Source organism: Vombatus ursinus, unplaced genomic scaffold, assembly GCF_900497805.2.
Source record: "Vombatus ursinus unplaced genomic scaffold, bare-nosed wombat genome assembly UNPS02014959.1, whole genome shotgun sequence".
Lineage (NCBI taxonomy): Eukaryota > Metazoa > Chordata > Mammalia > Diprotodontia > Vombatidae > Vombatus > Vombatus ursinus.
Window position 1 is genome coordinate 17,959,431 of NW_020954737.1, and position 24,134 is coordinate 17,983,564.

General features: G+C 37.3%; 1 protein-coding gene across 1 annotated transcript in view; it reads left to right on the plus strand.

Moving 5' to 3' along the window:
* Positions 1-24,134, plus strand: part of CLSTN2 (calsyntenin 2) — a 539,158-nt gene that overhangs the window by 478,829 nt on the left and 36,195 nt on the right. Inside the window, exon 9 of the mRNA XM_027845178.1 lies at positions 3,492-3,654. Coding sequence (XP_027700979.1) covers positions 3,492-3,654 — 163 coding nt within the window. The remainder of the gene's footprint in view (positions 1-3,491; positions 3,655-24,134) is intronic.

Below are 24,134 nucleotides of genomic sequence, written 5' to 3' on the forward strand. Positions count from 1 at the left end.
CTTCTCTGAAATCTGCCCCGATTAAACAGGGAGTAATTGAAGATAAGCTGATGGATTTGGATTACTCTATGATCATTTCAATAGAATGTATGGCGAAATATAGATATATAGATATACATATATATTGCATACATATATACACATATATGTTGCATATAATTTGTTATATATTGTACATAATATGTAATATGTATTATATACAATCTACACATGTATTATACACATATATTACATATTGTGTGTAATATGCATTATATACAATATATACATATATTATATACACACATATATATTATACTAACACATATATATATATATATATAAAAACACATGCCTTTTAATATGAAAACCAAACTATCCACCAAATATATCAAAGGAATTGGCCTAATAGATACAGATATTCTGCTGAAAATTGTGTTTTTACTAACTATGCTGTGGTATTTTCATGCTCTTATTTAGTAACAACTTCTTAACAAGTTGCCCAGAGCATCCCAAGGCATTTCAAAGACTATATCAACATGTCTGATCAAGGACTTAAGTCTCAAAAATGAGGATTTTTTTTGTAAAAATGAATATTAATATGTATTTATATAAATCAAATTAAAACAAACTCACCTTTCATCCTAGATTCCTCAACAAATATGAGTACTTTCCTCCAGGACTGTATCCCATATCTGTTTGCTTCTTTTGAATACTTTTTTATTCTACTTTGAAAGCAAATATACACCTTATGGGCTATGACCAGCAGTGACTTATCAAAGTTAAGCCCCCAGTAAGTAAAAAAAAAAAAATACCTTTTTCAGAAGGGGGCTTTTTTAAAGTTTGTTTATTCAAGTTCCAATTAATTTACTTTCTTTTATGATTCTAATTTCTTTACGCCTTCAGAAAATATTTGTAGTGATGGGGAACAAAAAGGTCCAGTAGAATCCTATCATTTTTGGTTTAAATAAACATTTATTAAGCCCCTGCTAGCTTTTTGGGAGATACAAAGTTTAAATAAGAACTGACCTTGGCTCTTAGGAAACTTACAGTTCAGTCAAGAGGATATGACATATGAATGAATGAACGAATGAATGAATGAATGAATGAATGAATGAATGAATGAATGACAAAGCACTTATTCAAAGTCTTATATGTGTCAAGCACTGTGTTAAGTGCTGAAAACAAATAGAAAATCAAAATATTTCTTGTTTATGCATATTTCCTCACATGAACAAATACTATAACACAAAATAATATATATGTATATACATGTGTATGTTTATGTGTGTATGTATGTGTGTAGGTGTGTATATATACATATGTTGTATGTATATGTACATATATATGTATGTGTATATAGATATACATATATTATATGGGGTTAAAAGGATAGGAATGACACGCTATTGGATGCTGGGGGGAGAAGGATTATCATGAAATAGGGGTGGGAAGGGAAAAAGGTTTCAATATAATTTAAAAATCCCCTTTAACACCCTACTATATGAAAAGCTTCTTGGCAAAAGTGTCATTTGAGGACAGATAGAGTTCCAAGACATAGAGGGAAAAGGAGAGGAGTGAGGTTGCAGGCACAAGTGAAAACTCATGCTAAAGCAAGAAGGCCTGAAACTGCAGGACTACACAAGGAAGAAAAGCTAGTTGTCCAGTTCGGCTAGAGTGTAATATACATGGAGTTAATGTGAGATAATGCTTGTGAGATAGACTATGAAAGGGTGGTTCAACTAACATAAATGGATGAGGTCACCAAGGGAGAGAATGGAGGGAGACAAGAGGAATTTGGGGAATACCAACCTTAAAGTGTTGGAAATAAGGATATCAATCTGTGAAGGAGACAGAAGATTAGAGACAGAGAAAGGAAATGGGAAAGTGGTGTCGTTTCTGAAGCCAAAGGAGGCACCAATATTCACAATGATGGTATGGTTAATAACAATAATAATGATGGTATTCAGTTGTTTCAGTCCTGCCTGACCCTTTGTGACCCTATATAGGGTTTTCTTGGCAAAGGTACTGCAGTGTTTCTCCAGCTTATTTCTGATTACAAGTCCATGGCTCTATCCTCCACACCACCTAGCAGTAACAAATGCTACACTGAGGTCAAAGTAAAGGGTCTTGGGGAGGGGGTCATAGAGCAAGATGGAGCAATTGCTGGATGGTATAAAAGGGTTAAATTCTTTCTGTATTTATATTCACAACAATGCTATGAGGTAAATAAAAGGAAAGAAACCAATATTTATTCAGTGTCTACTAGGTGCCAAACACTGTGCTAAGCATTTTATAAATATTACCTTATTTTATTCTCTTGATCCTCCCTATTTTATAGCTGAGGGAACTGAAGCAAACAGATTAAGTGCTTTGCCCAGAGTCACACAGATAGTATGGATCTGAGACTAGATTTGAGCTCAAGTCATCCTGACTCCAGACCTCCCCTCTCTAACCCCTGCACTACCTACCTACCTTTAATATAGATAAAGCAGGTATTTATCTTATTTAAGGAAACCCAGACTTCAGGAGGCTAAACGACATGTCCAAATTATGCAACTAATAAGTGGCCAAGCCAGGATTTAGAGTCTAATCTTCCAATTTCAAATCTAATCAATTCAATGTCCTTGTCTCCTCTTCTCTTTCTTCTTCTACTTCTTTCCTTCTATTATTTATTCTCCTTTCTTGTGTCTTTTTCCTTTTACTCTTTCATTCTTATCCATCTCCTCTGTAATGAAAATCACTTATGAAACAAATTTTTTTTTCCAACATGGCACTCTGCTAGGCGTTATCTAAATTGAGTCTAAACTAACTCCGGCCATCCAAGATAACCAATAATTATACGGACAGAAATAGTCAACAAATGAATCAAATGTTTGCATCACTCATTCTTCCAACAAATTAAGAAGTGTTTGCTGAGCACATATAACATGGAAGGAACTATATTATGGTGTAATACGTATCTCTGTTCAGGGTCTCTACAAGCCAAGAGGTAAAGATATGTCACAGTGACTGAAGAGAGCATTGGAAATGTTGCATGCTAAAGAAAAAATCATCATTTGCTCCACAAATTACTTAGGAAAGTCCTCCTGGAAGATGTTGTAATTCAGGAGATAGATGGCTTGCTGAGTTGGCACCTAGGATAAAAGTTGAAGTGTTCAGATAAAGAATATTGTGGAGGTCTCTGAGTTCTTCTTCAGAGGTATCAAACACTCAGGCTGAGAAATAGATTAAAATGTAATTGGGAAATGTTTAACAAAATAAATAAAAATACAATAAACATAGATAATGCTAATATGTAGTTTTCTAAGTCAATATGCTTCTATTTGAGTTTGACACCACTGTTCTACATGAAAGAGCTACACAAAAAAAAGTAATTTCCATAAGGATTTATGGTTTTCCTTAGCTCCTAGGTCCAGTGTAACTGTCTTCTTTCATAATTAAAATAAGAAACTATTTAATCATTATGGGGAGCATCCAGTTTTAAAAAGTTCTCTCTTGTCATTGCTTAGATTTGTGACAAGGAATGGCATTACTACGTTGTCAACGTGGAGTTTCCTGTGGTCACCTTATACATGGACGGCACAACATATGAACCTTACCTCGTGACAAATGATTGGCCCATTCACCCATCACACATAGCCATGCAACTCACTGTTGGCGCATGCTGGCAAGGTAACTCTTTTGAAACCTAAGGGAAACCTTAAAGGTCCAAATATCAGACCATGCCTATGCAGAATAGCCTATAGTAGGCACTGAATGCTAAGTTGAATTAAAAGAAGCTTTTAGAGGTGAGTAATTAAAAATTGTAGATATTGGCCTGGCTAATTTTACTAATCCTTTCCTGATAAAATAGAGATTGTGGAAACTACAAACTAATCCAGACAGTAAGCTTTTCAGGTAATAAATTGCCTGAGTTGAACCAGATGTTGATTTTAGATCAAAAAGAACTATACCCATTGACTGTATGTTGTTAATGATTTTTCTTGCTTCTGATCCTTTGATAATTCCAAACTAGAAACTGAGAAAAGACCTCTTACAAATGCCATGAAATGGCCACCATCTTACCTCTGCCTTACCCTTCTCCCACACCTCTTGGGAGAAGATGACAGATTGTTTTACAGTCATCTTGCAGAATTCAAAATGTTCATTATTTTTAACTAGATGTATATTTAGCCACTATCTTTTATGTAATACTATTGCATGATAGTTCTTCAATAAATAGTAATCTGCTATAATTAATAGCTTAAATATAAATTCTAACCAAAATGAATTGAGATAAGTGGAGTGGTTTCTCTCTCTTTTGGGATTCCCAAAAACTATTTAGAAAATGACAGAAATCCCACTTGTGACTATTATATTTTTTACAAATTCACATTTTTGAGTTTTTTAGAATCTACTCTTCCCTTATCCTAACTCTGTCTCCTTAATAGTATTAAGTTTCAAGGGAAAACAGAATCTTTTATATCTTGATTGATGACAAGAAATTTCTCAATATAATTAAAGCCAAGTTCTTCAATCTTGTGATTATTTGTTTTTCCTTGACTTCCATCTATTTTACCAGTTTTTCTTATTCCTTTGAATTCCCTTTTAAATTTTTTTTATCATTAAAAATCTGCCTTCACTCCCTTCCACCTCATTCCCATTGAAAAAGCAAGAAAAATCAAACTTAGTCAAGCAAACATGCTTAGTCAAGCAAAACAAATTCACTCATTGGCTATGTCCAAAAAAAAAGTCTCAATCTGTCTGTACTGAGTCCATCACCTCTCTTTCAGGAGATAGGTAGTATGTTTTATCATGAGTCCTCTGAAATCATGGTTGGTAATTGTGATGATCCAAGTTCCTAAGTCTTTCAAAGTTGTGTGTCTTTACAGTATTGTTGTTATTGTATAAATTACTTCTCTTGGTTCTGTTCACTTCAGTCTGCATCTGTTCACAGAAGTCTTCCCAGGTTTCTCTTAAACTATCCCCTTCACCATTTCTTAGCACAATTGTGTATGTATGTCACATATACACATATATGATGTAAAATAACTTTTCAGCCCCAAAAGATGGGCACCACCTCAGTGTCCAATTCTTTGCCTCCACAAAAAGAACTACTATAAATATTCTTGTACATATAGGTTTTATTCCTCTTTCTTTGATGTCTTTGGGATATAGACCTAATAGCAGTATCACTGAGTCCAAAGGTATAATTATTCCTTTGAATTTTGTGTAGGTATAAATTTTGTTTGTGTATAAATATTTGTTGTTTTATAATACATTTAGTTATCACTAACTCTATTAACAGAAAGGTGTTGAACTACCCATTTATCTGATATGGACATGATTGCAGCAATAAAATGTGCCATAACAGATTTGGAAAGGATCCTAACAAAAACCTGCAATAATAATACTAATGATGATAATTGGCATTTATATAACACCTACTATGTGCCAGGCATGAGGCTAAGCACTTTACAAATGTTATCTCATTTAATGCTCATAACAACCCTAGGAAGTAGGAGTTACTATGATCCCTATTTTATACTTGAGTAAACTGAGGCAAACAGAGGTTAAATGACTTGCCCAAGCTCACAGAGATAGTTATGTGTCTCAGGCTGGATTTGAACTCAGATCTTCATCATTCAAGGCCTAGAGCTCTATCCACAGAGCCACCTGGCTGCCTCTAATATAATATTAATTGTATTGATATTAAGTGCTACCTCCTGTACAATATTAATGTGACCTGGGCCTTTCCACCTAAGGCAGCTATAAAAGGAATCATTGCCTAGATGAGGAAAGAAAAGTAATAGACATTCTCACAACACATGATAAATACATAAAAAAAACCTATAGAAATATTTTTGGAATAAGCAGACCTTGCTTGACTAAGCAACAGTAAAGGCTGATAACAGGTACCTACCATCAGATTTGTTGAATGTAACTAAGGGAGGTTTCCCTCTAGATGGTGTCTATGAAACAGCTGAGATCACAAAGTCACAGAATGTGAGCATTGCAAGGGATCTTGATGGCCATCTAGTTCAACCAATACGTGAAAGGAATAACCACTATAACATACATGAGTGTTTGACCAGTCTCCACCTGAAGACCCCACCAAGGTCACCCACTCCACTCTTGAACAGTTCTCATTATTCTCAAGTTTTTCCTGACGTCAAGTCTAAGTTGGCCTTTTAACAACTTCCATCCATTGCTCCTGGTTCTGGCCCCTAGGGTAAAATAGAATATGTCAAATCCCTCCTCCACAAGACAGCCTTTCAAATACTTGAAGATAGCTATCATGTTGTCCCCAAAGTCTTCTCTCCCCCAGACTCAGTCTGCCCTTGTCTTTCAACCAGTGCTCATATGAGATGGACTCAAGGCCCTTCACCATACTGGGTGCCCTCATCTGGGTACTCTTCAGTTTATCAATGTATTTCTTCTATGTTTGAGAGTGGAATGCAAAGGCCCTCCAAGACTGACATCTATATGAACTCAGTCAACAATTTGTCCACAAAGAAACATCGAAGAAATGGCTATGCCACATGGATTTGTTCATACAAATGGAAAAGTTTATGATAGCGATTTGGGCAGCTAGAGGAAGCAGTGGATAAAGTGCTGGAATTGGGGACAGGAAGGCTCATCTTCCAGAGTTCAAATATGGCCTCAAACACTTACTAGCTGTGTGACCCTGGGTAAGTCATTTAACCCAGTTTGCCTCAGTTTCCTCATCAGTAAAATGAGCTAGAGAAGGAAATGGCAAATCACTCCAGTATCTTTGCCAAGAATACCCCAAATGGGGTCATGAAGAGTCAGACACTACTGAAATGATTAAACAACAACAACATGATAGCAATTCAGGAACAAGAAAACACCATCAGGAATTACAAAAGAGATAGTCTTAAAGAGCCTAGACAATGATAAATGCAGAGTATGCAACAAAAATAATGAAGACTCTATACAACAAATCACTGCAGTCTGTAAAAAATAATCACTTACCAAAAACACCTCGAAAGACGTCACCTATTGGCTAGAATTATGCATCAGAAACTTGCAATCTTTCATGAACAAATGACAAATCTTCATGGTACAAATACAGACCTCAAGATATCCTGGAGGTCTCAATTAGAAAACTATACTGGAACCAGAGAATTATCCTAGTTCAAACTCTTAGCCATAATCATCCAGATATAATATCAGTCCTTGAAAATGTAAAAAACAAAACAAAACAAAACAAAAAATGTTTTCTGTTATTTCATTTTGTTTTTAAGTCTGGTTCTTCCTATTCCACCCAGGCTGGATTTTCAGGGGCCACTGACAGTTCCAACCCCATTACCGATCAGCCCAGGAGCTTTGACCTGCTCTGTTTCTGACCTGGGTCATTTAATCCCTTCTGTTGGTGCCAGACTGAGTAGCGACACTCTAATAGGGTTCAACTCTATTAAAGCTCAGAACTCCTAAGCTCAAGCAATCCACTAGCCTATGCTAACATTCTTAATAGATGTTGGCATACCAAATAGTCATAGTCTCCATATTGTGTGGAATAAAAAACTTTCAAAATATAGAGACATAGAGAAAAAAAAATCAAACTCACATGGAACATGATGAGCCACAAATCATTCCCCATCATTTTGTTTACTATTGCAGTTATACTGAGGAGGCTTTCAATAAGTCTATGGAAGATGACCTTGCATCCTAATACTTTTATTCAACTACATCAAGAAGATATTTTATTCACCTATGCAATAGTCTACAGAACATTAAACATAAAAGAACAATATCAGGATAGCAACTTATCCCAGGACCATTTCTATCCAAACTCCATCAAAAAATATGTAAAGAACAAGATGAAAAAAAAAATAATAATAATAGCTGGCATGTATATATTCTAAGATTTGCATCTATAGGTGTTAGCTCATTTGAGTCTCACAAAAATCCTGTGAAATACTATACTACGTTTTACTTTTCCTATTTTACAAATGAAGAAACTTAGTCTCAGAAAGAGTAAGTGAACTTCTCGTGGTTATAAGGCTATGAAGTGTCACAGATGAGTGTAGAAACCTTGACTTCTCATCCTGGATTAAGTAAACCCTGCTAAATGTTACTTATATTAACCACTTCCCTGGATTTAGTACTTTTAGAACTCTCCTTCCTGAAGGCTGAGGCTTCTTTTTTAAGGAAAAAAAAACCTCAAGTCCCTCTTCATTTTTTAAGACTCATTCAAATTTCCCAACCTCAACCTTGACCCCAGTAGAAGCCAAATCTAAAAGGAAGTAGGTGGAGTGTGGGACAGTCAATTCCAATATTGTGAGAATATATTTTTTATGTTTTCTAACATCTTAAAAAGAAACATTATATTGGAAAAAGCATAAGACCTGAATCCATGTCGTTTCTCTCTTACCAGGTCAAAACTTAACCCTAAACCAGTCACTTCCTCTTCTTTAAAATGAGAGGATTGGATTAGATGAGCTTTAAGATTTCTTCCTGCCTCAAATTCTAGAACCAAATGTTGTGCTAAAAAGTATAAAAGGGACTTTTAGAGAAGAAAAAAAGAAAAAAATACTAATTACAGCAAATCCTTTTTCCAAGGATCTACCTATCCCAAGTGGAAATACCAAGCGGCATTTTGGGGAGGATATAGTCACCCTCTGTGACATTCATTATTCCTCAAAAGTCCAGGATAAAATCCCTTAGTAGTCCAGACAACAGTACATGCATGAATTTATCTAAACTCTCCTTGAGCCTAAATCTATTTCTAGCCTAAGAGCAAGCTGATGTTCTAATTTAAAATATCCTTCCAAACTGAGAACTCAGCAGTGATGCTTCAAGTCAAGGGTGCTGCTCACACTTATGGGGAATTGACTCTATACTTAACCAATGGAAATCAGGAATAATTTAATAACAACTTGTTATTTTCTTCTAGGAATTTGCTCCAACAATGTTACATGACAATAATATGTAATTTTAATTTGCTTACTGTGTCCTATTAGCTAATCTGAGAGTTAAATTTTGAAAGGATCCCAAACTCCATTTTCTGTTGATATTTTTCCAGTCACTTAAGGAAAATTGAAACTTTGTTTATATTTAAGGAACATTTCAGGCACAGAGCTTACATATGTTACATAACATATTAATCATAAGAGACTTCATTTACAATTAAGATGGACTTCATGCCAAAAAATGCAATCCCAACCTCTATTTCCAATGGCATTGCCATGATTTTGATACTTAGTGACTACCAGGAATGTTCTAGATACCATCATGAACAAAATAACAAATCTATGTGCTTTCCATCTCTGCCTCATCTACTTATTGATAGGACTGAGCTAGATGATTTCTAAGGTCCTTCCTTCCCAAATATTCTTTGGTTCTATGTTGAGTTCCAAATAATTTCTTTTAGATCATGAGTGGATAAACTTTTTTTTTCTTTTGGGGCTGACTCCTAGGAGGAAAAAATATTAGTTTTAAAGTTTAAATAGCACTAGGCTAGGAGTCCAAAGACCTGAGTTCAAATCTCTTAACTTTGTCTTTTACTAGCCAGTGACCTTGGGTACATTACTTCATTTCTCCATTCCAGGTCTATTATTCAATGGTTTTATAAACAAAAAATCAAGTTGAATAAGTATTAGTTTTTTAAAGCAAAATAAAACAGAAACCAGTAGACTTATCCATTAAAAAACCAAAACCAAAGAATGTAAATTCCACAAAATACAATAAATAAGAAAGGGTCTATTTTGGCTCTATAGCATTGCTATTTTAGTGAGATAGTCAAAAAGAGAAGGAAAGTGAAAGGGACAGCAGTGGGATTAAGGGAGAAAGGAAAGGATAGGACAGGATAGACTTTGAGAGCTATCTGTCAGAACCATGCTATATCCAGCTACTAAAGCACAAAGACTGGATTTACAATTACCCAATGGTGTCTCACCTTGATTCCATTTCTGTGAATTCCTAGGTCAACTTTCAAGTACTCACAAATCTTCACATTTGGATCTTTGATCAAATACTTGTCTGAGAGACTGACTAAAGAAAAGATTTTTCCAGGTGTTACAGGATAACAAAAAGTGACCTTAATGGATCATTTACTTTGACAATCCTACTGTTTCTAAGCCTGGGCAAGACTGAGACAGCTGTCTTCTTTTCAGACTGTGTCTACTGCCATGATCGAAGGCAGATGCCATTAGATTGCTCAAGCCTCATAAATCTGTGTTTGTGGAGCTACTGACCAAAGAGATCTTTTGGGTTGCCTCTATGTGTGTCTGGCTATGAGTTTCTTGGGGTTATTTATTCTGATGAAACTATATTCAATACCAATTCTAGAAAGAGCAAGTTACCATATGACAGACATGTGGGTGTCCTGGAATCTCTCTTTTGCATGACTACTTTAAAAATCAAATTGAAATTTCTTTTAGACATAGCTGCTAAATCAGTCCATTCCTTTGAGACTATAATGCATATGTTGTTTTCCTCTAAAAGCTTTATGGCATCTGCTAAGACTTTGATAGGGTACTGCTCAGGGTAGCCAGGGCAAGAGACCCTTTGGCAGCCAGGAAGGTAGGATGAGGACATCTGGTGCCTGGACATCAGGGTAGGAGGGACATTATAAGACAGAAATAAAGAGAGATGGTAAATGGAGAGGGGGATGACAAGGCTCCCATTCAGACCTCACATACTGTACCATTTTGCCACAGGCTATAACATCCTGACAATCTCTATATCCACTAGTCATGAAGAACTTTCATTCCTCCATTATGGACATGGTTATGCTGAGACAACTCACAAATGCATATTACATTTTTAGGCACCTGATTATAGGATTTAGAACTAGGAAGGGCCCTAGAGATCATGTGGTCCAATCCCCTTGTTTTGCAGATTTGGACACTGATATTCAGAGAAATGAAGTGATTCATTCAAGGTCATACAGACCGCAACCATGACAGAGAGAGGATTCCATCTCAGTTCTAAATTTAATATTCTTCCCACACTATCTCTTCATTATGTCATTATTTTATCATATAAATATGGAAAGACATTGTATTTTTTTTTAACACTGCCCTATCCTTTAACAGCACAAAACTTGTACCAGCCATCCATGAAAGTCCATTCATTAGAAGAAAACTCCATTTAACAGGTGGGACCTGGTGTATTATTCAAATCAAGCAGAAATGAAGGAAACATGAATCCACTTCTATTTGTTTCTCAACATAAATACCTAAGCTGACATAAGGAGGCTGTCACTGTATGTACTTTGAGGGCAGGGGGAAGAAATTTTCCTGCTACAATGAAATCTCACCACTAACTCTACTTTGAAGAATATCAGCATTTCTGATCTACAGCTATATTGGCATTAGGGACAGTCTTTATTGAATCCAGGCATCTGGACTAAAACAGTAGCCATAATTTCACCTATTTCTGTCAAGAGCACTACCATTCTTATAGTCACCTAGAAATCAGGAAGACTTGAATTCAAATCCTGCCTCAGCCACTTTCTAACCGTGTGACCTTGAACAGTCACTTAACTTTTGTCTACCTCAGTTTCTTTAATTGTAAAATGGGGATAATATCTACCTTCCAGGGTTATTATGAGGATCAAATGAGATAATATTTGTAAAAACAACAACACAAGTGCCTGACACATTGTAGGTACTTAATATTTGTTCCCGTCCCTTCTCATTTCCCTCTCACTCATCTTCCATATCCAGTCTCCTATCAAGATTCTAATTTCTCCCCTCAAACAGCTGCTATCCTAGCTCATGCCCTCATCTCCTCTCACCAGAACCTTCATAATAGTTCTCCCTTTCTATAGTATTTGTCTTATTTAGTTCATCCTCTACCCAGCTAACATAATCTTTTTTTAAATTTATAACGAACTGTTTTTTTTGTTTGTTTTGACATTTTCATATTAGTCTTGTAAGAAGGAATTAGAACCAATAGGAGGAACCACAAGAAAGAGGAAATAAAATACAAAGAAGAAAAAAATAGCAAATAGTATACCTCGATCTGCATTCAAACTCCATAGTTCTTTCTCTGGATGTGGATAGCATTTTCCATCACGAGACTTTTGGGGATGTCTTAGATCCTTGTATTGCTGAGAAGGGCTAAGTCTATCAAAGTTAGTCATCACACAACATGGCTGTTACTGTGTACAACATTCTCCTGGTTCTGCTCACTTCGCTCAACATCAATCCATACAAGTCTTTCCAGGTTTTTCTGAAGTCCACCTGCTCATCATTTCTTATAGCACAATAGTATTCCATTACATTCATATACCACAACTTGTTCAGCCATCAGCCCATTGATGGGCATCCTCTCAATTTCCGATTCTTTGCCACCAGAAAAAGAGCTGCTATAAATATTTTTGTACATGTGGGTCCTTTTCCCATTTGTATAATCTCTTTTAGATACAGCCCTAGAAGTACTATTGCTGGGTCAAAGGCTATGCACATTTTTATAGCCATTTGGGCAAAGTTCCAAATTGCTCTCCAAAATAACATAATCTTCTTAAGGCATAGATCTGACCCTCCACTCCTGCGACTCAAAAATCTTGAGCAACTCCCTGTTGTCACTAGGATAAATGTAAACTTCTTAAACCTTCCATTTGTGACTTATTTCCACATTATTTCACATAAACTCTTGCCCCGTACCCTTTACACAATGTGTAGGGACTGGACCTATACTATGATTTCAATGGTCTAAGGGACTTTGAAGAGACAATACTCCCTCTACCAGGACAGGTCCCTACCTTCTCTGCAATTTATCATCTTAGAGAATTGCCTAGAACACTGAGAGGTTGGGTTATTTGCCCAGGGTCACACAACTAATATGCTTCAGAGGTAAGACTTGTGTTTAGATCTTCCTGGCTTTGAAGCTAGCTGTCTACCTATCAACAATGCTGCCTCTCACTTTGTATTCTATAGCCTTACCAAAGTGGCCTTCAGGCTATGCTCTAAACAAGCCAATTCATCAATTGCTTCTGCATTCACAGGAATCATCCCCCATGCCTAGGATGCACTTCTTCCTCATTGCCACCTCGGAGAATCTTTCTCTTCCATTAAGATTCAGCTCAAAGGCCACCTCCTTGGTGAAGCCTTCTCTAATTGCCCTAGTTAGTAATGTAATCTCCAATCCTAGATTACCTTATTTTTGCTTTTTAGTGTTCATGTTATAAACAGATAAGTATAACATAAGCTCCTTGAGGGCAAGACTGTTTTGGCCTTTTTATTCCCAGTACCTGCTATGTGCTTAATAAACATTTGTTGAATTGAAAGCATGAGGTGCCTGGCCCTTTCTTGTTCTGCCCAGGACTAAAGGCTTTCCTTACCATGTTAGCTCCTCAATCATCATCACAGTCAACCCTCCTGTCCCTCATCCAATCCACTAAAAAGGCACCTATAGAGAGACAAAGGCACCTTCAAAACAGATTTCTAATTAGATCTGTGTGGCTGACAACCTTTTCTATACTTAGTCCTTTATGTAAGAAGTTCCTACATTTTGATCTCTTAATTCTCTCTGTAATTCAATTACCATCTGCTGAAGCAAAACCTCCTATTTCCTGCTATCTCACCTCATATCCTTTTCCCATCCTGCTTGGCCCTATTCCTTCCTAAGTCCAAATCCATTTCTTTCCTCCTTTTTCTCTCTGTCTTCTGGAAACCTGTCTCTATGTAAAGAAATTCCCATTTATCCTGGATCTCTTCCATACTTTTTCCATCTTCTGGCACTCATAAAAATCTGGTTTAATCTTAAAGACATTTCTTCTGGCCACTATCAGCAGTGTTGACCATGCCTGTTCTCATTCTTTCTCTGTTCCTTCCCTCCTTTCTTACACATACATACAGATTAGGTAAAGAGGGGGAGTGAATCAACTCCTTTCATCCTATTGGAATCCATCTATATCACCCTTTCCAGATCCTTGTTGCTATCAACCATGTGGTGTCATTCTCCCTATTTGCTCAAGGAGTACAGTACCTGTCTCACTGTCTTCCTTTGTGCTCCATCCTTTGCTCTTATCCTTGGCCATGTCCCTTTAAATTCCCTGCCCTCATAATTAACTTCTTCAACCCAAATACTTGCATTTTCACTCAACCTCAACAACCCACAATGGCAGTTGCAACTGAGATCTCATTAGCCAATATTGTTACAGGTCTTTTGTCTTGAACTCTGATATTTCACTCTCTCATTACAAATGATTCCCTTCTTCTAATTCTGTTTTTCATCCTTACAATGATTTCTAATCTCTTTATCACTCCACTTCTCCCAGTCCATCACCATTGCTTTGACCTTACTTTCTGTTTTTCATAGTCTTCACTCCTCTGCTCAAAACCTTTAAATTGTGCCCTATTATTTATTTAATAAAATTCAAACTTCTTGATCTTCCATAGGCAGGGGCACACTATGAGTGCTCAAAAAAAATTGGTTGATATGAGCCTAGGAATCAAAATGTAAAAAAAAAAATAAAAATAAAAATAAAAAACCAAATATGTGTACACACACACACACACATGCACACACACCCCACTACTAGAATATTTGGAAAAAGCATTTTAGTGAAAAAATTAGTTAATGCACTCCCTGAAGATGATTCATGACCATGTTTATTTCTAAGATTTTAAAATGAAAGCTATTTGATATAGAGTGAGATACCTTAATTTTTTTAAATAAAGATTTTTTTAGTGTCTTTCACTATTTTAAGCCTACATCACTACAGCCCCGAGTATTTCAAATAACATGACTAACTGCCTACTGAGAAATGCTAATTGAATTGATTTCCCAACTCTGAGTCAATTATAAATAGAACACATTCCAGAGCTGTGTTTCTGGCCCAAAAGTCTTTACATCTTATGGACAGAAAACTTCTCTGGACAACTGACTGCTGAACAAAAGCATTTAGCTAACAGCATCAGTTGGTTATAGATTATCCAAATGGTATAGCAAGTTTACACTATCACCCAGAGTAACCTTTTAAGTGTCAGTCACCAAGCAAGGAATTCAATCAGTAACATAATTGTGGGTAAAAACAATTTGTCAGCATAACTGTGACCCATTATTGGGAAGCCTTGAACCATCAAGGTGCTACACACACACACACACACACACACACACATATACACACAACCACCACCACCACCACCATCCCCATCCACATCCACATCAAGGCATTGTGTCTCAGTAATATTCTAATGTTACATGGACTCAGCACTTCCAAAAGAGGTCATGGTCACATAGGTAACTATAGGAACTGCGACCAGGTACTCATAGAGAGAGTGAAAATGCTGGCTTTTGTGCTATGTCATCTTCCATTTCCTAAAGGAGAATGGATACTTTCCATTGATAAGAGATCTGAGAAAGCAGAAAGAATGGATTCAAGGCAACAGAAAAATTGCCCCCATGCCTTTAAGGGCACAGATTGACAAGTTCCATACTAGTTCTCCTGAGTCCCAGTCAATTTTGTGCCCAGCAATACTTGACCACAGGCCAGTATGAGTTATGTCAATGGTGTCAAACTTAATTAGAAATGGGGGCTATTAAAACATACATAAGGATCCCTGAGGGCTGTATATTAACCTAGAATACTGCATGTTAACATTATCTGTGTTTTATTATATTTTTATTTATTTTGTTAAATATTTCCCATTACATTTTAATCTGGTTCAGGCAGCAGGTAGCCACATGTTTAACACCTCTGTTCTATGTAAATTCTTTGGATTTTCTAGTAGTGTGAATCTCCCAAAATGTCAGGCTTAGCACAATTATAAGGCACCACAGGTAATACAGCAATGTTTAAAAACATGGTCTCTGTCCTCAAGGAATTTGCAATTTTGTTGATAAAAGGAGATAGATACATAATGAGACAAGTTAATGTGCAAGGATAAAGGCTGTAGGAGTCCAGAGAAGAGAAACAAAGATCATTATGGACTCAGGGTCCTTAAGGGAAACTTCACATAGAAGATGGGACTTGACCAGATCCTTGAGTGTCACACAGGATGTAGATGAAAAAGGTGATAGTAGAAAGAATGCTGACTTGGAGTCCAGAAGATATAAGTCCAAATCTACTCCCTGATACTTACAACTATATGACCTTGGGCAAGTCACTTAACCACTCAAGTTTTGAAAAATGGAGGAAATAATACCTATAATCCCTACTTTAGCAAGCTTGTTGTGAGGATAAAATGTGAAAATGTATGTAAAGTGCTTTGCAAACTTTGAAGGACAATATAAATGTCAGATATTGTCATAAGAAAAGGTAGAGAACTCCAGGTAGAGGGAAAAACATGAACAAAGGTGTGGAAATAACATTAATCTCATATCTGAATAAACAAGAATTGGTCACGTTTCTCCTAATGATTCTACTGCTTTTCTCTTCTAATAAAGACAGTAGCTTTAATTTTTTTCATGTCCCTCTACATACGGAAGCTACTTTAAATGCCCTAGTATAATGATGCCCTTCAGGAGATCTAGAGGGATCCAGTCACACTAAATGGCACTTTCATAGTTCTGTGGTCTCCTCCATCAGATGACAGCTGTCATTTCTCTTATTCCCCATCTCAGTGCTCTTCTGCCTACTTTTTCCTGAGTATTGATTTCAGCCCTTTGTCTCCTAATTATCCTCTTCATTAACCAACTTCCCTCTTCTAGCGATCAGCATGGATCTCATTTGGTCTTCATAAATGCCCTATAGAACACCTATTGGTAGAAGGGAAACCTTAACCTTAACAATTAAAGCTGTCCAGAAGTGCAATGGATTGTCTTGGTAGACAGGTAGTTTCTACATTATTGGAATTCTTCAAGTAGAGACAAGATGGCTATTTGCTAGAGGTGGAGCAGAAGACATTCAGATGACATATAAGATTCCTTCCTACCTCATCAATCTTTGGGGGCATCATTTTATTACAACATCAAAAGAAGATTGTTTCTTCCTTTTCACCTGATAATTCCTGTCCATCATGCAAAGACCAGTCGAGCACAATAGAGTCAGGGGTATGCTCACAAAATCCAGTTTTTTTAAAAATCTTCAATGTGAGCATTTATACCTTGAAAATCAGCAAATAATACCAATCAGGGCTTGATTTGTTGTTTTGTTGCTTTCTGAACTTCAGAAATTAATGGAGAAAATATTAATAATGAGGATTAAACTTAAGTGTCATTCATATGTTTTTGGAGAACCTATTGTTAAATATTTACCAACATAGCCCTGAATAGAGCAAACATTTATTAATCATGTATTTTAACCAGAGTAAAGTGTTAAGTGTTAGAAGAAATACAGAGTTTAAAGATTAGTCTAGAGACACCAACAATAGTAGTTATTATTATACACAGTGATGCATAATAAATGATTAAAAATAGTTTAAAAATTATAAAAGAAAATTGTCCAAAGGCTTTAAAAGATGAGTAGGAATTCAACAAGCAATGAGTTAGGATGGAAGGGGGAGGATATTACAGGAATAGAGACAGTCAGCAATGTCTGAGAGCACAGTACATCTTGGGGGCAGAGTTTAATCTAATAACTCGAGCATAATATGTATGGAGAGTAATGATATGGGTGGTTGGAAAGGTAAAATAGTGCCTGAATATGAAGGGCCTTGAATATCAAGTGAAGCAATAAGAACCTTACTTAGTAGGCCATCTTCATCACTGAAGATTTTTGAGAAAAAGAATGCCATGACAAGATCTATTGTAATTCCAAGCAGTATTATGAAGGATGGATCAATCAATCAAAAAATATTCATTAAGCACCTACTATGTTCCAGACAGTGTGCTAAGTGCTAGGGATATAAAAAGAGGCAAAAAAAAACCCAGTCCCTGCCCTCAAGGAGCTTATAATCTTTTTCTAAAATGTATTTTATTCTGAATTTAAGAAATAAAACAAACATTTCCATAATATAGTAGAATTTTTAAAAAAAATATAATTGTACATGAAAATGTAAATCTTATTAAATACAACTTGCTATTCCTTTTCATTATATAATAAAGTCATCATGTAATTTTCTTTTTTTCATTTTTTCCTTCCCCCCAGCTCTAGAGATGTCTACCATTAGACACAAATGTGTATTTGTGTATGTAAAATCATTCTATATATTTCTATTTATTAGGAATCTCACTGTCTAATGGGGGGAGGCAAAATACAAGCAAATACATACTTGAGGATTTCATCAGCTCCCATGGACTCAATTATTTTCTATATGGTGATGATACTCAGATGTATTTATCCAGACCTAACTTCTTTGTTGGCTTCCAGTCTTACATCTCCAAGTGCTTATTGGACGTCTCAAACTCAATGTCCCACAAATATCTTAAACTCAACATGGTCAAAATCTTCTAAACTTTTCCCTTCTTCCTGACTTCCCTTTTTGCTATAGAAGGTACTACCATCCTCCCATTCCCCTGGCCTTCAACTATCCTCAACTCCTCACGATCTTTCACCCTTTATATCTATTGCCAAGGCCCATCAATTTCACCTTTGCAACATCTTTTGAATTTATCACCCTCTCTCCTCTGATACTGCCACCATCCTGGTTTGGGCCCTCCTCTCCTCATGCCTGCAATAGCCTGTTGGTGGATCAGCTTGCCATAAGTCTTTCCCCATGATAGTCCATCCATCCTAAATTCATCCTCCAAAGTAATTTTTCTAAAACACAGGTCCAAGTATATCACTACCCTATTTGATAAACCCCAGAGGCTCCCTATCACCTCCAAGATAAAAATACAAAATCCTCTGTCATTCAAAGCCCTTGATAACCTAACTCTTCCCTTCCCCTCACCCCACACACCTCTCTAGTCTTCTTATACCTTAAATTCTGCTATAGATTCTTTGATCCTGTGCCACTGGCCTCCTTCTTGTTCCTCACAGAAGATACTCCATCTCCTACTTACGGGCATTTTCACTGGCTGTCTCCCATGCCTAGAATGAATGTTCTCCCTCCTCATTGCCCTTCTAGTTTCCCTGGCTTCAACTTCCAGCTTAGATCCAACCTTCTACAAACCTCTTTCCAAATTTCTCTTAATTCTAGAGTTTTTCCTCTGTTGATTACTCCCTATTTATCCTATATATTTGTACATAGTTGTTTTTATGTTGTCTCCCCCATTAGACTGTGAGCTCTTCAAGGGCAGGAACTGTCTTTTTCCTTTCTTTGTATCCCCAGTGCTCAGTGCCTGGCACATAGTAGGTGCTTAATATTTGTTGATTAAGTATAATCTACAGACAATCATTTTTCCAGCCAAAGATCACCATTTTGGTCCACAAACAAGTATCCAAGGCAGGAACAGTGGAACAAGGATAGTCTGGCAGTGCTGTCACCCTGACCCTCAGTGAGGGATTGGGATTGAGGATTCAGGTCCCAGACTCAAAATTAGGTTAAGGCCAGCAGTGCTGAAGGTCTGAATCTTAGCTTTCCAGCTAGAAGACGAAGGTCGAAGTCAGCAATTCTCTATTGGACATCTAATCAGGAATATATCTGCAATCACATTGCCTGGTATGGAACCTGGAAACAAGCATCAGATCCCACCACAGATCAGACTGAATAAGGCCCTGAAAGTCTGCAGTTTTCTGACGCTAGCCACTCTCATGATCTTTGAGGGACACAGCACTCCAGAGTTCCAGGACTCCATACTATGAAGAACAGGACCACACTGATCCACAGTCTTCCCTCCAGAATTGCTTAGGGCCTGGCTCTAACCAAAAAAAGTCCCAATTTGGGGCCATAAAGCTAGAAAAAGGAGCTTAAAAAAAGATTTCCATCATAAAGAGAGATTATAGTGTCATAAATACCCAAGATGGAGATGTGGTACCCATCTAGAAGGAAGTAGTAGAAAAAGCAGTGAAAGTAGATAAAATTTCTATTTGAAAGAAACAAGAGAAGGCCAAGGACAAATCCCTAGGAATACCCATAGTAAATGTCAGGAAGAGAATAGGGAGCCAGCCAAAGAGATAGAGGTGTGGTTAGAAAACTAGAATAAGGTTCAGGAGAGGGTGATACCCCTAAAGCCAAAAGAAAAAAAAAGAGCAAGAAAGGTTGGTCAACAGTTTTAAAAGCTGAAGAGACTTCAAGGTGAGCACAGGCTGAGAAAAGGGACAGTTACTTTGGAGGGCTTAGAGGTCATTGCTGACCTAGGGAGTAGCTCATGCTGAGGAGTTGAAGCAGAAGTCCAAGCAAAGGCTTGAGGAGAGAGTGGAGAGGGAGTGTATAAGCTAGTTTTCAAAAGTTTAGTAGTAAAAGGAAGGATAGAAATAAGACAGTAACTCAATGAGCCTGATGGGTCAAGGAAGGGCTTTTTTAGAAATGGGATGGGAAGGAGGGAGCAGAGAAGAAAAAGTCAGAGCACATGAGAAGGGATCAGTGCTGAAGCAGCATCCTGGAGAGGTCATCAGAGAATGGAATCAAGGACTCAGATGAGAAATGAGCTTCTGTGCTGAGCAGGGGCAGCCCTTGTTCAGTGACAGGCAGGAAGGAGAGAGAAGGGGATGATTGATACTGAGGAGATTTGAAGAACAGAGGAGGGGAATATGAGGAAGTTCATATTGAATGACCTAAATCTTCTCAGTGAAATAGAAAACTAGGTCATCCAATGTAACTGTGGTGGGTTTTAGGGGAGAAGAGAGAATAACAAGTTTGGAAAGCTACTGTGGGAAATAAGATAAGGAATCAATAAGAGTATAGTAGATGGTCCTGTGAATTTGTAATAGGTGAAATCTGCTTGATTTGTGACTTTCTCCATCAAAAGTTGGCAGCTGTAGAAGAGAAGTGTAGAAATCGGATAGTAGGGGTTACCCAGGGAATAGGGATCATTGATCAGGAATGACAGGTGATAGGGTATTGAGGGATTCTAGGGCTGTACCAAGAGAAATATTGAAGTAGCAGATCAAAGGTCAAGGCAAATAAAATCAGAGTGGGGAAGGCAACTGAGATAATATGAATGAGTGAAGGAGCTAAAGGTCATGGAATAAAGCTTAAACCTTCAAAGGCATTTGCATTTTAATAAGAGATTCTATGAAAGATTTGAATCTGGGCCTCACTCAAACTTTGGTAGGAAGATAGGAAGATGGCATGATGGCCTGGGTGTATGACTAGATGGGATGGGAAGGCAGACCACTAATACTAGAATTTCAGGTGTATGAGAGAAGAAGAAATTGAGGAATGGAGGGGGGAGACGAGGCAGAGGCAGAAAAACTTCAAATCATACCATCTAGTCAACACACACTCTGCCTGTGAATAAGACTGGCTAACAAATGTTCTAATCCATTAATGCTATATCCATACACATTCCTAAGGGTGTTTTCTCCCAGAAACTGTGAAGCCTCCTCCCTATTGTTTATTATAGTAGCTTTTAATCATTTATTGGAACATAGATTAAGAGCTGGAAAGGACCGGAATGGTCAACTAGTCCACTCCTCTCATTTTACAAATGAGGCTGAGACTTGCCCAAGGTCACAGAGGTAGGCAATGACAGAGTTGAGATCTAAATCCAGGCTGACCTCAAATTCAGCATTTTTTCCATTATATCATGCTGAATCCTTAGTCATTTTCATTCGCTCAGCTGAAATAATAGTATTATTAGCTGTATGGGGAATGTCATGATACATGCAAATCAGGCTAATTTCACAGGTCAATGCTGCTAGCCTATAACACACCAGAAATGGACTATTTATTTAACCAGTATATAAGTTTCTTGTGAATTTTGTTTTTAGAGCAGCAATGGAAATCATTATATTATGTGATCTATTGGTTATAGCTTCCAATCTAAAAGATGAACTAGCTGTCAAAAAAATTGGAATGGAGTACCCTGGAACTATAGGGCAATGATTGAATTCCTCCCAGTGACCTTTCTCAAGGGTTATCACAAAATCCTCAAAGTCAAATTAAATTCACATTAAGGTGAAAAATAAATGCTTATATACCACTTTTAGTTTTTATCTATTTTCACATCCTTTATTTTATTTGGTCTTCATCTTAATCCTGTGAGTAGGGCAAGTAACATTTTTACCAATGACCAAAGCTAGTTTAAAGTAGTGTGCCTGGTCTAGAGCTCAGGTCTCATAAATTCTAGCTCTACAAACTTCCCACCAAACCATTCCATCTCATATGGCGCACACTTTGATGGAAGGTGCTCAGGAGTACATGAAATCAAACTGACAATTGAGAGAAGAGGTTACGGTCATCTAACACAAGACCTAAGCACATGGGAGAAATTTACCAAATTCATTGGAAAGGAATGGAATGGAATCCTTGGATGAGGATGTTGCTAGAGGTCATGAAGTGAGCAAAACATACAGCAACCAACAAGTTTTTTTTTCTGAAGCCTGCAATCTGAAAAAATAGGGGAAAGGAGACTTCTGAGTCTTATCACCCCACCTTCAGTTGAGTCTGCTTTGGGTTCCAAACCCTGACTTCTCACAGGTAATCTTAGCTGGATATACAGGAATGAGTAGGAGTTATAACCTGCACATCATAGCCATCAAAGGCTTCAAATTCAATATGTCCCAAATTAAACTCCCCATCTCCTCCCCCAAACTGACTCCTCCCTTACCTTCCAGTTTCTCCCAAGTAGCATCTTACCTAGTCCCAGATGTGATTTCTCTTACTCTTCTTTCTCCAACCCTGATGTCCATCAAAAATAAAAACTCACATTTGTCTATTACTTTATGGTACAAAATACTCTGATAGGATTGTGAGACCATTGGATCTCAGATTTAGAGCTAAAGGAAACCTTGTTGTTGTTATTCAGTTGTTTTTCAGTTGTGTCAATTCTTCATGACCCCATTTGAGGTTTTCTTGGCAAAGATACTAGAGTGGTTTACCATTTCCTTCTCCAGCTCATTTTATAGATGAAGGGACTGAGGCAAGCAGGGTTAAGTGAGTTACCCAGTGTCACATAGCTAGTATGTGTCTGAGGCCAGATTTGAACTCGGGAAGATGAATCTTCCTGACTCCAGGTCTGGGAATTTATTCATTGGGCCATCTAGCTGCCCAATAGAAAACTTAGAGGTCATGCAATACTTCATTTTACAGATAAGGAAACTTTGTTCAAAACATGTGGAGTAGGAAATGTATGTATTATAAGCTCCACTTTATAGATGAGGTTAAGTAACTACTTTGTCAATAGTCACACAGCTACTAAGTCTTGGAACCAGGAATCAAAGTCCAGTGTTCCAATTTCAATTACATCACTTTCTACCATACCAAACCAACTTTCTCAAGCCCTAACATTTCTATTTCTTTAATATCTCTTACAACCACCCCACCTCTCTCCATTCCCATTACCAACATTTAGGCCCTTCTTAACTTTTGTCAGAACTTAGGACATCCAAACCAGCACTCACTCTCCCCCCAAAATCTCCCCTTTCCAAATTTGCCTGTTACTGTCAAGACTACTACTGTCTTCCCAGTCACTCAAGCTCACAACATCAACAACATTCTCATCCCAGATGGTTCTGCTCATTTCACTCTGCATCAGTTCATGTAAGTCTTTCCAGGCTTTTCTGAAATCTTCCTGCTCATCATTTCTCATAGCCAACAGAATTCCATTACATTCCTATACTCCAACTTGTTCAGTCATTCCCCAATTGATGGGCATTCCCTCAATTTCCAATTTTTTGCCAGGTGATTTTTCTGATACATAAGTCTGACCATGTCACCATCACCACCGCCATCACCTCTGCTTACGGAGCTCATCATGTATGAGATACATACAGAGCCTGGCAAAGAACTCTTGCAGAATGAATATATAAAATCCTACTTCTGGCATTTAAAACCTTATCCATCGTTCACTTTCCAGCCTTCTCACACTTTACTCTCCATCATTCACTGCATGGTCCAGCCGCATTGTAGGGAACACAACCCTCCATCTCTAGTCTTGCATTGCTGTCTCCCATACCTGGAAAGTCCTGTATCCTCAACTCAGCTTCTCAGTTTCCCTGGCTTCCTTAAAGACTCATTTCAAAGCCTGCCTTCTGCAGAAGGCCTTTGCCAGGCTCTGCACATATCTCATACATACCTAATTACTTATATTTACACAGGGACATAGAAAAGAATCACCCAGGAAAGGGAGCCATAGTGAGGTGGAACATCCACACAGATATATTCAAGAATCCAAATGAATTACATCCCTGGACAACCCACAGTAAAATGAAAAGTATTACTCTGAGTACTAGTCATAACAGTTATATAGTGCTTTAAATTTTTTAA